Source organism: Mirounga angustirostris, unplaced genomic scaffold, assembly GCF_029215605.1.
Source record: "Mirounga angustirostris isolate CCGP_5_RB_7025 unplaced genomic scaffold, mMirAng1.0.hap1 SCAF_8, whole genome shotgun sequence".
Lineage (NCBI taxonomy): Eukaryota > Metazoa > Chordata > Mammalia > Carnivora > Phocidae > Mirounga > Mirounga angustirostris.
In genome coordinates this window covers 21,866,076-21,880,638 of record NW_026991716.1, presented here as the reverse complement: position 1 = coordinate 21,880,638, position 14,563 = coordinate 21,866,076, and the positions used below count along the sequence as shown (strand labels likewise).

At 40.3% G+C, this 14,563-nt stretch overlaps 1 protein-coding gene across 29 annotated transcripts in view; it reads left to right on the top strand.

Moving 5' to 3' along the window:
* FARS2 (phenylalanyl-tRNA synthetase 2, mitochondrial) overlaps window positions 1-14,563 on the top strand; it is a 617,893-nt gene that overhangs the window by 401,085 nt on the left and 202,245 nt on the right. The window contains exon 5 of one of the 29 annotated variants that reach the window (XM_064597234.1): window positions 4,922-5,737. The exons of the other annotated variants lie outside the window; for them this stretch is intronic. Within the exon in view, the coding sequence (XP_064453304.1) occupies window positions 4,922-5,149 (228 nt within the window). The 3' untranslated portion in view covers window positions 5,150-5,737. Of the gene's footprint in view, window positions 1-4,921; window positions 5,738-14,563 lie in introns of those variants that run through there. 29 annotated transcript variants of the gene reach the window in all.

Genomic DNA, 14,563 nt, shown 5'->3' with positions numbered 1-14,563 from the left:
TCTGAAGATGAGATAGAGACTAAATACAAAATAGAAGCTCTCCATTTCTAGAACGCTTATTTCTTTGATCAGTTAAGTTTATTTAGTCACTTAACTGTTTTCATACCTCTGTTGAGATACGGTCCACATACCGCACAATTCACCCATTTAAGTTGTGTGATCCCGTGGTCTTTAGCATATTCGCAGAGATGTGTGACCCTCTCCACAGTCGATTTTGGAACATCTTCCCATTTGTATTCTGTGTGTGTGGTTCTCCACCAGGACTCTAAGCTAATGGTCTGGGCTGCAGGCTCCCACTCCCCTGCAATTCCTTCTCTCACTAGAAGCTCCTATGATATTTTATTTGAACAGAGATTTCTGAGGCTTACTTTTTTCTTTTAAGTTAGAAGCCATTACATTCCGGCAGGGCCCTGAGACCTTGCTTGGGATCCCTAAGGTCCCACAGAGAATGTGGGGCCCCAGCTCTCCACTCCCCACCCTGGCTAAACAGCAGTAGCAAACACATCTTTGTTTTTCACATGCACACGATTTGTTTTAAATATTTAAGATGTCTAGAGCTCTAAAGTAAATTTGAGAGGATTCAGAAGGATTCGAAATTTTGTTTCTGCTCTGAGGGGGTCCAGGAGATCGTTGAGGGGGGGAACTATGGTATAGAAACATGGGACGTTAATTCAGTAGAAGGCTGCCCTAAAATGAGTGGTCCCCACGATTTCATTATGGAAATTCTTTGTTTTCTGTGAATCTTCAACCAGAACTGAAATTCTTTTTTTTTTTTTTTTTTGCCATTTAAAATACCTTGTATTTTCAAAACAAAACAAACAAAAAAAAGCCCTTGTATTTTCATGATTACACAGCAATGCAGTTTACTATTGGCATTTTTTTAATTTTATAAAATCACAAAGGCAAAAATAAAAAAAATTAAAAACAAGGGGTGCCTGGGTGGCTCAGTCAGTTAAGTGTCTGCCTTCGGCTCAGATCATGATCCCAGGGTCCTTGGATCGAGTCCCGTGTTGGGCTCCCTGCTCAGTGGAGAGCCTGCCTCTCCCTCTTCCTCTGTTGCTCCCTCTCTTTCTGTCAAATAAATAAATAAATAAAATCTTCAAAAAAAATTAAGAATAGTTATGAGAAACTGAAAGTTTGAAAGAATATTTTGAACTTGCTGGTTCTCATATGGTTTCTGGATGAAGTCACAGGATAGAAGTTGCCTGAGTAGGAGTTGTGCTTACCTCTGACCAACATGCTATGCTCCTGGCACTCAGAAATTAAGTAAGAATAAAAACAGAATATTGGAACAAAGTGAGAAACCTCAAGGCAGCATGGAATCATGAGTTAGAACAACCTGAATTTGTGAAGTGCTGAACCTGCCAGCCAGATTTGATAAACAGGTTTTTTTTTTTATTACAAAATGAATAGAGGTAATTAAATTAAGGGCTGTGAAACATTGGAATGCAAAGCAAAGTAATTGACAGTACGCACTGTTTTTATAAGTAAGACTGATTTTTAAGTTAATTTAGATATGAACACAATCACACAGGCTGTAAACAGTCCAGAAGTACTTATAAATCAAGATAATTAATCTGAAAGCTCAATGAATCATTCGAAAAGGAAATGTCATGGAAGGCACCATAGGGATAAATGTTAGACTTGTTCTTATTTACATAATTACTAATTAGGCTACATGGGCTAATTCTGGAAACAGTACTGGAAACGGAGCCATTTCCTGTGAGCCCCTAGATTTAAATGGGAGGCCTTAAAGCGTAGGCGTCAGGAGCACCACCTGCCCTGCATTTGATCTTGGCTCTGCCGCTTCCCGCTGTTTGACCTTGAGCAAGTGAACCAAGGTCTGCACGCCACCCACGTGGACATGGTGGGAAGAGGAGTAGGGTCCATCCCATGGGACTGTGCCGGGTGCTAACGAGCGGATGCACAGGAAGTGCACGACACAGCCTTCGGCACACAGCACCCCACCAACGGTAGCCGTTAATAACATAATTGCGGTAAAAACCAAGGGACTGTGTGTTCTGATCTAGAAAGAGAAACACCGCCCGAAGAGCTGCAAAGTAATCCTTTGCCTAAAGTCAGCCTGGTTAAAAGCGGACTATAAGGGGCGCCTGGGTGGCTCAGTTGGTTGGGCGCCTGCCTTCGGCTCAGATCATGATCCTGGAGTCCCTGGATCGAGTCCCGCATCGGCTCCCTGCTCGGCGGGGAGTCTGCTTCTCCCTCTGACCCTCCCCCCTCTCATGCTTTCTCTCTCTCAAATAAATAAATAAAATCTTAAAAAAAAAAAAAAGCGGACTACAAGTCACCTTGACAGTTCCAGAACTCTCGAAGAAACAGCCCCTCCCCCGTTCAAGGGACTGTCAAAATAATTACTAAACCAGAAAAAGAAAAAGAATATGTCATAGCTTTGCCTAGAGGGAAGAAGACAGAGGTTGAGTTAATAATGATTGACTAGTACAGAAAACATGCGTAGTGGGGAACGATGATCTGTTATCCTGCCTTAGTATCATTGAGCGGGAGAAGAGCATTTAAGAGGAAGACTCTGAGGTAGAAACACAGCGAACTGGAATCAAAGTATCATGTTGTGTTACCAACTGCAAGTTAAGATTATCTTCCTTGAGAACATTTATGAGCAGGGACAGAGGGCCTAAAGAACTTTGATTTTATCATGGGATGGTAAGAAGGGAGCCTTTAAGGATCTTAACCTTGGAAGGTACATGGGGACATTTGGATTTTAAATATGGAGGTGAGCCTGGAGCAAGGGGCCAGTGAGGATGGAGTAGTACTGTGAAACCCAAACTCATTTTTTAGACCCCCGCCCCCGCCCCAGTCACTTTGGCAAGCATATGATTTATAACCAGGTGTTGCGGACAACAGTCAAAATTGTGCATATGTCTGGGTGGCTCAGTTGGTTAAGCGACTGCCTTCGGCTCAGGTCATGATCCTGGAGTCCCGGGATCGAGTCCCGCATCGGGCTCCCTGCTCGGCAGGGAGTCTGCTTCTCCCTCTCCCACTCCCCGTTTGTGTTCCCTCTCTCTCTGTGTCTTTCTCTGTCAAATAAATAAATAAAATCTTTTAAAAAAAAAATTGTGCCTATGTTGAACTATCCAAGTCATTGTTTTGGCTTGAAAATGACTTAAGTATGTGCTTCATGAATGTTATGTCATTTGCACTACAGTTTGCTGAGGTAGGTGCTGTCTCCATTCTATAGATGGAGAAACTGTGATGTAAGTTTTCTCAGGCCTGAACACACCAGGCGAGGCCCAGGCCTGCTGATTTGGCTGATTAGCTGCAGGGAGCCACCTCTAGATTTTAGATGGTTCGTTACTCACATAGACTGTAGCCAGTTCCCTGTGGTCCCTCTCCCACACACCAAAAAAGGATGACATGGATACAAAAGGGGCTATATTGGTGTCCTGGAGCTGCTATGACAAGGTGCCACAGACTGGGGGGCTTCTTTTGTCTCATAGTCCTGGAGCCTGGAAATCTGAAATTAAGATCACAGAAGGGTCAGTTCCTTCTGAGGACTGTGAGGCAAAATCTGTTCCAGCCTCCCCACTAGCTTCTGCGGTTTGCTGGCCATCTTGGTCATTCCTTGTCTCGTAGAAGCAGCACCCCTGTCTCTGATTCCTCACATGGTGATCTCCCTGTGGGTCTGTCACTGTGCCCAAGTTCCCCTTTATATAAGGACATCAGTCATACTGGATTAGGGCCCACCCTAATGACCTCATTTTAACTTGATTATCTCTGTAAAGACTCTTTCTCCAAGTAAGGTTACATTCTGAGCTATTGGGGTTTAGGACTCCAACCTAATTCAGTCTCTAACAAGTGGATGATTATAACAAAAGTTGTGAAGGACTCCGTTCTGAGGAGCCAGTTCTAGACTACAGCTAAGAGGTTATATATCCTGTGCCTCTCGTGAGGAAAGCAAAGGCAGGAAGCCTCATACCTCTTCAGAACCCATGTGGTGATGAGAAGCTGCCTCCTGATAGCCTTCCGGGGGATGAAAGGGTGAGTAGGAGACAGCCTCTGGGAGGATCATGAAGCACCCTGCCAAGATGCACCTGGGGCTGTGGTTCACGTCTTTGTGGGCGTAACCCTCAGGTTTGGTAGGGCACTTCCACGGGGTAGTAGGGACCCAAATTCCAATGCAGATCTGCCTCACTCTGAGTGTATGTTCCTTGATGCTTGCTGTCCCCCTAGACACACCAAATTCTTTTGTCACCTGGTTTTGTTGTTGTCTAGGAGTCATGAGTCAGGGTCCCCCAGAAGGCATCCTCTAAGACAGAAGTTAGCAAGCTGGAAGCTTATTTTCAGGTTCTGTCAGGATCAACCCCTGTGGAAGGGAAGGGACGGAAGCGGGACTGGTTAAGGGGAGAAGTTGGGCTGTGATGCATTGACAGCAAAGGCCTCAGCCCACCCATAGGCAGCTCTAAATGAGGATGGCCCTTCAGAGTTGTCCTGAGTTTCAGTAAGGAGTTTCTTTGTCCAGCCTGTAAAAAGCAGACTTTTTTATTTCTGTAAATATGTCTACATTCCTAGTAGCTACTACAAGACAATGATGACCTCATCTGTGTCTTTATTACCATAAAGTATACATTCCTTAAAATGTATAGGTATGCAAACTACACATACTTATGTGTATATATATCATATGGTACTTATTACCATATGATATTTTGGTATGTATTTGGTATTTTTCAGTTCTCTTCATACAGTAATTTCAGTTGTCTGTATTTGAACTCATGACATGATTTTGAGTATGGGTCAAAGATGTCCTTATCTGACACCTTGAATGACTTTTACTGGGCTTGTGAACCCTAGAAGCCTATGCAGAAATCTGCGTTTGTGAAAATATGTTCTGGGAACAAAGATTTGCATCTTCATATTCTCCAAGAGGTCTGTGTGCTCTCCCATACAGAGTGAAGAACCATTGTGTAAGGAAATACAGAGTCAACCCGGTGTTGCTTTGTGGACTGCTCTTTACCTGCTTCACACACACAGCCGTGATAACAATCTAAAAAGAGAACATGAAAAAGGCAGGACCATGCCTTTGCCTTTTCCCCCTACAAAAGATATGTATCTGTGGACCAGAGACAAACACAAAGTGGAAAGTGAGAATGAAGACGCTGTGCGCTCCAGTTCATAAGCAAGGACGGGAAGCCAGTGGTTTGGCTCTGGCAGAGCATCGGGACTGAAAGAGCTGTGCATAATGCGCTGGGCCAGAGTGTATACTCTCCTGAAAAAAATAGGGTTGGGCAGTGGTTGTGCTCTCCTACTCTAGAAAGGAGGCAATTATCACTGCTGCAAGTTGCCGCCACCATGACCTGTAGCCCTTAGCTTAAGTGAAGCTTTGATCCTACGGGGAGGAGAACAGGACAGAGACATGGCCTCTTCTATTTTAATTTTAAGTCCAGTATACTTAACATGCAGTGTTATGTTAGTTTCAGGTGTATAAGATACGGATTCAACAATTCTGTACATGACTCAGTGCTCATCATGATAAGTGTGCTCTTAATCCCCATCACCTACTTCACCCATCCCTGTACCCACCACCCCTCTGGGAACCAGCAGTTTGTTTTCTAGAGTTAAGAGTCTGGGTTTCTGTATCTTCTTTTGTTTGTTTTTGTTTGTTTGTTTCTTAAATTCCACACATGAGTGAAATCATATGATATTAGTCTTTCTTTGACTTATTTCACTTAGCATTATACCCTCTAGAACCATCCATGCTGTTGCAAATGGCAAGATTTCAGACTTTTTGTGGCTGAGTAATATTTCACTGTATATATACCACTTTGTTCATCAGTTGATGGACAGGGTTCCTTCCATATTTGGCTATTGTAACTAATGCTGCAGTAAACATAGGGGTGCATATATCATTTTGAATTGGTGTTTTCATATTCTTTGGGCAAATACCAAGTAGTGCAATTACCGGATCATATGATAATTCTATTTTTAATTTTTTGAGGAATCCCCGTACTGTTTTCCATAGTGGCTGTACCAGCATTCGCACCAACAGTGTACGCGGACTCCTTTTTCTCCACATCCTCACCAACAGCTGTTGTTTCCTGAATTTTTGATTTTAGCCATTCTGATAAGTGTGAGGTGATATCTCATTGTGCCTTTGATTTGCATTTCCCTGATGATGAGTGGTGTTGAGCATCTTTTCCTGTATCTGTTAGCCATCAGTTTCTGCCCATTTTTAAATTGGATTATTTGGTTTTGGGGTGTTGAATTATATAAGTTCTTTACATATTTTAGATACTAACCCTTTATCAGATATGTCATTTGCAAATATCTTCTTTCATGCGGTAGCTTGTCTTTTACTTTTGTTGATTGTTTCCTTTGCTATGCAGAAGCTTTTTATTTTGTTATACTTCGAATAGGTTATTTTTGATTTTGTTTCCCTTGCCGTAGGAGACTTATCTAGAAAGATGTTGCAATGGCTGATGTCAGAGAAATTACTGCCTGTGCTCTCTTTTAGGATTTTTATGGTTTCAGGTCTCCAAGGCTCTTGACCTCCAATCAGGTCTCCAAGATCCGTAATCCATTTTGAGTTTATTTTTGTGTACGATGTAAGACAGTGGTGCAGTTTCATTCTTTTGAATGTAGCTGTCCAGTTTTCCATCACCATTTGTTGAAGAGACCGTCTTTTTCCCATTGTATATTCTTGCCTCCTTTACCAAAAATTAATTGACTATATAATCATGGGATTGTTTCTGGGCTTTCTGTTCTGTTCCATTGATCCATGTGTATATTTTGAGACATGGCCTCTTTATCAGGAACTGAGATAAGTCACCCCTATGGCATCATCAGCAATCTCACCTTTGGGTGGGAACCCAGACAGCACTACCAGTTTGATTCTGGGCTAGGAATACAAGTACAGGAACCGTAAAAATCTCTAACCAAGGAGCGGTTTAGGGAGAGGACATTAGTGATTGTCTCCCATACAAGATGGGTCTGCACACACAAATTCCAAACCACATAAAGAACTCTGACCTCAGAGTGTCAGCCAACCAAATCAACAACTAGAATCTGAATTCACTGGAGAGTAAAGTAAAATCAAAAAGTGTTCTTTCTTTCTTTATTTATTTAAAGATTTTATTTATTTTTATTTGAGAGAGAGAGAATGAGAGAGAGGGAGTACATGAGAGGGGGGAGGGTCAGAGGGAGAAGCAGACTCCCTGCGGAGCAGGGAGCCCGATGCGGGACTCGATCCAGGGACTCCGGGATCATGACCTGAGCCGAAGGCAGTCGCTTAACCAACTGAGCCACCCAGGCGCCCCAAAAAGTGTTCTTTAAAAAAGGAATGCCTAACATCCTTAGAGAGATCAATGGAGGATAATACCCATTAAAAAAATACAAAAGGAGAAGAACAGGAAATTCTGAATAAGGGGCAAAACCAGGCAGAAATAGAATGTAAATCGATATGAAAAAGAAACAATTAGAAATATCAGAAATGAGTAACAGAATTCATTGAAATAAAGAAGAGAAAAACAGATGAGACTAGACTCCATTGAGAAGAGAATTAAGAAATTAAGCTATTACTAAAGAACTCACCGAGAATACAGCACGAATATGTAAAGATTAAAAACCTGAATTGAGTTAAGTGAAGATAAAGAAGCTCCACAGTATGTGTTATTGCAGTTCCAGAAGAGAATGAAAAGAATGGCACAGGAGTGGCCAGAATTTTTCCGAAGTGGCACAAGACACGAGCCCTCCGATCACAGGCACACTCTGAGTACGGAGCAGAATAAATGGAGATAAATGCAGACCAGGCCTAATCGGAATCGAACTGCAGAGCCTCTAGGATAAAGATAAAACTCTTCACATCTGCCAGGAAGAAAAGACAGATTCCCTAGGAAAAAGCAGCGCTGACTGACATTAGACTTGTCATCAGCATAAGTCTAGAGAAATATTTTCGAAGTGCCAAGTAGAGACAATTATAAACCTACAATTCTGTGCCCTGCTAAATTATTTGTATGAGGGGTTTCAGACATGTAAATACTGAGAGTTTGCCTCCCACCTACTTTCTCGGAAGAGACGATTAAAAGATGTTCGTGTGCAAGAACAAAAGTGAGCAGAAGGAAGGCTGTCAGAAACTATGAAAGGCCTACGATTTCCCCCTGCTTGCAAGGTCACGAGGTGTCTGCCAGTCTCATGGCTGCTGGAGAGACTCCAGGGTCAGAGACGAAGGACTGTGACTGGGCTTCCTGTTCACATCGCTTCTCCTAAAGCCCCAAACCCCAGAGGGGCGACGCCGAGCAGCTCAGGTGGCTTCTACTCCCACACTGGCCTTAGAGCACAGCTGAAAACCACCGAGCTGTGCAGCTCTGCAATCTTTTCGTTCTTGGATTATGTTTATTTCCTCGCTTTCCTTCCATTCCTTTGAAGAAACTGTGAGCCAGCCTGCCGTATCTTCGCCCCTGAGGAAGACATTATCTTTATTGTCCTGGTGAAAAAAAAACAAATCTGCTCTTGCCCCCAAGGGAGAAACTACCTCTGTCTTCCAAGGGTCTTTGTTGACACAAGCGGTTACAGGTTGTGTGGAAATTCCATGGACAATTGTCTCCCAACAAAGAGGACAAATATAAAATTAAAAACAATTTTTTAGCTTAAATTAATCATTGTCTTAAATATCTTATTATTTTGTGTGTGCTTTTTAAAGGATAAAAATCTAATAGTTGGGGAGAAGAGCTGTTTAAAAAAAAACTAAGGTTTCTGTCTAAGACAGATTAGAGATCCTAAATAAATTTAGGCTTTAGATCAGTTTATTAAAGGATATGTGTGTGTGTGTGTGTGTGTATTAAAGAAAAGACATACAGGGATACCTGGGTGGCTCAGTCAGTTAAGCATCTGCCTTCAGCTCAGGTCATGATCCCAGGGTCCTGGGATTGAGCTCCATGTCGGACTGTCTGTCCGGCCAGGAGTCTGTTCCTCCCTCTCCCTCTGCCCCTACCCCTCGCTCATGCTCCCTCCTCAAATAAATAAATAAAATCTTTTTTAAAAAAAGAGAATAGACATACAATTTACAGCTTTTTAAACTGAAGAAGGAAAAATATTAGGATATTTTTAAAAATTAACCAATCCAATAGAATACAAGAAAGGAGGAAATATAGGGAAAGACATAGTTTGTGGGATATATCTAAAGAGGTATTTAGAGGAACATTAATAGCCTTAAAGGCTTTTACTCAAAACTAAGAAAGCCCCAAAATACATGAGTTATTTTTTCGCTTAAGTCAGCTGGGGAAAGAACAGAATAGAACCAAATAAGCAAGAAGAAAGATAATGAAGATAAAAGAAATTAATTGGAACAGGGGAGAAATGCACCCCACTTTCATCTGTCTCTTGTTAATTACCTGCACTCTGGCACTTCAGCTGCCAATGTTCTCACCTGCAAGTCTGGAGACTTGGGTCCAAAGACATGAGTGCGCCTTTTCAAGGGAAGTGGGGAGAGTAAAGGGACATGGGTGTAAAATTTAACAAGCAAAACTATTTCAAAGAAAAGAAAAAGGGAAGAAAACAGCTTCAGAAACCAAATTCATGTGACCCAGATGGCATGGAGAATTGTCCTTTTTGGAACTATCCTGGAAAATTTGGGAAGTATGGACACAGACCCCATAATGTAGTCAGTTCAACATGAGTTTGACCGACATTTATTAGCCGGTTACTGTAGTGCTGCTGGGCTACACAGGAAACCAGACATTAGTCCCGATCCTGGAGGACATAATGACAGGGACATGAACCTACGAGGGGCACTCAGTACAGTCAGAGGACTTGGAGTTAGGGTGGCACATAACTCCATGATTGTTCTGTTCCTTAACCCCAAACAGGAAATAAAACAATTCTTGGGTTGGAATTGTCAATAATTGGCAGAGATAAGAGGTTTTCAAAAGGGCAAACTGTGAAAAACATTTATGGATTCCCAGGATTAGCTCAACCTAATAAAGTAAGGATATTATTCCAACCCCATTAGAGGTAGCCAAAATGCAATAAATGTAAGGATACTGCAGGGGGAGGAAAAAATATTTTTCTTTCTACCCTTCTAGGTGTCATCTGGTGCTCTGCCACAAAAGACAGACTAGAACAAACAACCTTATTAACATGAGCATCATGCATGAAACACGCAGATTATGAGAGAAGAGTAACTCAAGGCTTGGTTGGTAATTGGGCTTATAGAGCAGCTTAGCAAAAGAGCAATAAATTTTTAGAGAAGTAACAAGGCAAAGAAAAAATCTCGAGTCTGGGTGTGGGCCAATTGTGGAAAGGTAAATATATGGGAAACTAAAGGAAGTTACGTGGGGCCGTTAGTCAAGTTCAATATGTAGATCCTTCTGGTGTAATCTCTGGGCTGATAAGGGTCTAGCTTGTCTCCAGTGATTGGAGAGGGGAGATGAGGCACCTTTGCAAGTTTTTTTGTCCTGCTCTTAGGCAAACTGTGTGCTTGTGTTGTGTTGGCCCCGGAGCTGAGAGCTTTTCTTGTCTCAGCTTCTTTTTAGTTGCTTTGAGCTCAAAGTAAACCTTATACCAAAGTGACATGTTTGTGGGTGGCATTTTTTGCTACTCTCTGATAAGAAGGGGGGATTACAAGGGTGTTTAGCCTCAGTGTTCATGAAGGGAATAAAGTCTGAGTTGGGCTGACCTCACTAACTGGGGTGTGCCACCCGCCTATATCCCAAGCCATGCGGAGCTCACTCAGTGCATTTGCTGCAGAATTCACGGTTGAACCTTAACTCTTTTGCATCTTAAAGGTAAAGGCAAAATCCCTTCTTGAATATTTTCCTTCCTTCCCCAGAGTTAATCATTGTTTTGAAGTCCAGTATAGCCTTCCCACATCTGTTTTAATACAATTTATACAATTTATTTGTACATATGTATTATTGTCATACCTGTTTTTAAACTTTGTATAGTGAATACATCTTAATACAACTTAATACAACTTTTTAAAAACTCAACATATACTTTTTTGTATTTCAGCCATAGTGATATATGTACCTCTAGTTCATTCACGTTAACTCTTGTATATTTTGTGTATATTGATATATATGAAATAGCAATTATTATATGAGGTAAATACTAATAATCCTCCATTTTTCAGATGAGGAAACTGAAAACAGAGATTAAGCAGTTTGTCCAAGTCATATAGTTAGTAAGGAAGATTCACATGAGGATCACAAATTTTGCCTTATTCCATTCCAATAGCTTTTCCTGTTTCCTGCCTTGGGTTAGGATTTATAATGTGACAGAGCAAGGGTGAGAGAGGGTATCCTTATGTTGTTCTTGACTTTATTTCGAATGCTTCTAAAAAACTTTAACTTTAGTATGTTTGCTATAGGTTTTCAATAAATATCTTGGAAGGAAGGATGTTGCCTTCTATTTATAGTTGGCCAAAAAACCTCTTTTTTCTTATAATGAATAAGTATTATATTTATCAAATACTTCCTGTCTCTGAAAAAAAAACATGATTTTTTTTCTTTATATGTTGATTAGTAGATTGTTTTTTGGTTTCAAAGCATTCCCGTTATTCTGGAATAAACCCTACTTGGTCATTTTGTGTTCTTATGTTAATATGCTGTTGAATTGTATTTGCCGAAGTTACTTTTAGGATTTTTATGTAGGTTGTAAGGTGAAATTGGTCTACAATTTTTAAAAATTATTCTGTGATTATCCAGCTCTGGCTTAAAATTTATAAACTCATGAAATTAGTTGATTTTTCCCTCCTTTTCTGTTTCATGAAATAGTGTGTTAAAGATACTGCTTCACCTGAAATATTTGATAAAGTTATACTATGAACTATCTGAGTCTAACACTTTTGGTGTGAGATTTGACTGATAAATCAATTTGGTACAGTGCCAATCAGTTTAAATTTTGTCTTAAGTGAAAATTATCATTTAATCCAAGTTTTCAAACTCATTGTTACTAAATTGTTCATATATATTTTGACTTTTAAAGTCTCTACTATGACTGTAGTTTTGATCACCTCTTCAATTCTAAAAAAAAAAAAAAACGAGAATTATAGAGATGATCTCAAAAGAACAAATCAATTCATGGTTATTTGATAAGATGAATAAAATAGACATTGCTCATCTAGATCAAGAAAAGAAATGAGAAAACAAAAATAATACCAAACGCTATTTAAGGGCTGTGAAGGGATTTCATTAGAAAATGGAACCGGAAGATATGGAACAGAGAATCTCACGCATGCTCCCTCAGAATAATGGAACTTGAAAATGGAGAGACTGATTCCCTATAAATGCCTGATTTACAGTGGACTGAGACTCATCTGACCAATGAACATCTGCTAAGAATCTCTCACTATCCTCCAGCCAGTGAACTCACTGTTTGAACTCTGGCTGGCCTGCCTTCTCTGGGCACTCGTTCCCATTAATACAGCTGCCCCAAGCCTTCAATGGACTTGCCTGCAGCATGCATTTTCCGAAGTGCAGTTCCTCTGCTTTTCCTGAATGAACTCAGTTTCTGGTAATTCGAGCTTGCCTCAGTTTACCTCTTTATTTAGGTTAACAGGGTTTTTTTCCAATTCTAAAATTACCTTGTTCTGTGATTGTGGATTATCAAGTCCCTACCAAATCACTTTGCCTGTCCGCCTCTTCTTTGTCATTCCACATGGTCACTATCTCCGTATCACAGCATAGCCAGGGATGGAGGCAAGTGTCTATGTCTTATTTACCTGCCATGTCCATTAGCTGGTCTGGTTAGAGAAGAAAGAACAGCTAAATTGATTCATTGTAACGTAGCCATTGCTCACACAAGGTAGCCTTATGTGCTCTTGATGAATACCTACCATGTCACGGGGACTGTGCAGGGTAATAGAGATTTGGAAGTTAAAAAAAAAAAGATACACACCCCACCCTCAAAAATTGAAATATACTGGAAAGACAGACATTAAGTAAGTAATTACACAAACAATTACAATAACGAAAGGTACTATGAAAGAGAAGTATAGGCTGCCATAACAAGGGACTGCTGGAGTCTGTGAGGGTTAGAGGTGAACGTGGTAGCTGAGGAGCAGAAGTAGGGTAGGGACGGCAGGAAACAGTATCTGGAGGAAGCCGCATAGTGTGTTCAAGAAACCAAATAGCCAGGCTGGTGTGAGCCTGGAGAACATAAAGAGCTAGAACTTTCCAAGAATTGGGGACTTATCCTAAGATCAATGGGAAGCCACTGGATAGTTTTTAATACCACCTCTGGCTAAGCATCAGAAAGCCTACATTCCAGTAGCTATAGATCTGTAGTTATCCTTTCAAAACAAACTTTTATTTTCCCCCTCAAAAAAGCAGAAGTCTCTAGTAGGTATCCATTTCTGTCACATACCAGTTAGTATAGTGAATGCTTCCTTTAGATAAACCATTACTTTAAACTTGTTATATATAATTTGTTAGGTTGAACTAGTTTGCCGTGCAACAGTCTGGGCTTTTCTTCCTGGTTTTTAAAACTGTAATTTACTGTAAAATGCACTTTTTAATGTCTTGGGGACCTCAATTCTGGCTAACAGCATTATTTTGTTATTATCATGTTTACTGTTGTCAATGGGTTGCGGACACAAATGCTCAGTTGGACACCTCCCATGTCTGTCATCAGAGCTCAGCGGTACCTCAGCTTGGGTCGACTAAAGAGGGCCATTGCATGCGAATTCTTGGCAATCCCAGCCTTTTATCCAATCTCCCTAAATTTCCATGTTCCTGAAGGGGCGAAAGGATGTTGTCCAAGGGAAAAGCTACTGGTGTAACCACTGTACTCCTGTATGTGTTGTTACATTAACCTATGGATGATTTATCACAGGATCTTGACTTTACTGTAGGAGATAAAACAAAACATATTTTTCAGGAGCCATGGTATTTTGTCAGAAGCACCTAGATGGTAGCTTTATTATGTTCATTTGAAATGTCTGTTTTGAACTGATGCATTTGTCTGACAACTTTATTGATATTTCAAGTTGAATAATCATTTTTTATTTGAGTATTTGGTTCTTCAGAGGTTTTGTCATTTAAAAAGTTACACTTTTTCTGATCAGTGATTCACCAAAGGGTTTATAGTGATATCAGGCTTGGTGTAAACCAGTTTATAAATTTGCTCTTCTACCAGATTTATTTATACTTTAGCACATGTCCCCTGAGGACTTCATAGTTATATAATGAAACATTTTTTATTGTGGCAGTAACTTACAAACATTTATTATATATATATTTATATGTATATAAGCCACGTAAACAAAGGCAGTAACTTTTAAAAGTATCTAATTTTAAGTGTCTATCCAATATAAGGATGAGATTGAATAAACTAGGGAAAATGGGATAAAGTGGGGGAATTGGCTACATTTGTGTTTATCTATCCTTAGAGCCATAATTTGAAAAATAACTCCCTAAGTGACTACTTATCATCCCAGTCCTTTATTTTAATAATTAGAAATACTAACAAATAATGACATTACCAATTGAAATATCAATTTTGACAAGCCTTTACTTATTTCTCTATTAAAATGACTTCCTGAAAATAACACAGGAAGTTAATGAATTGCTTGTTAATTAAATTTGAACTTTTTCTC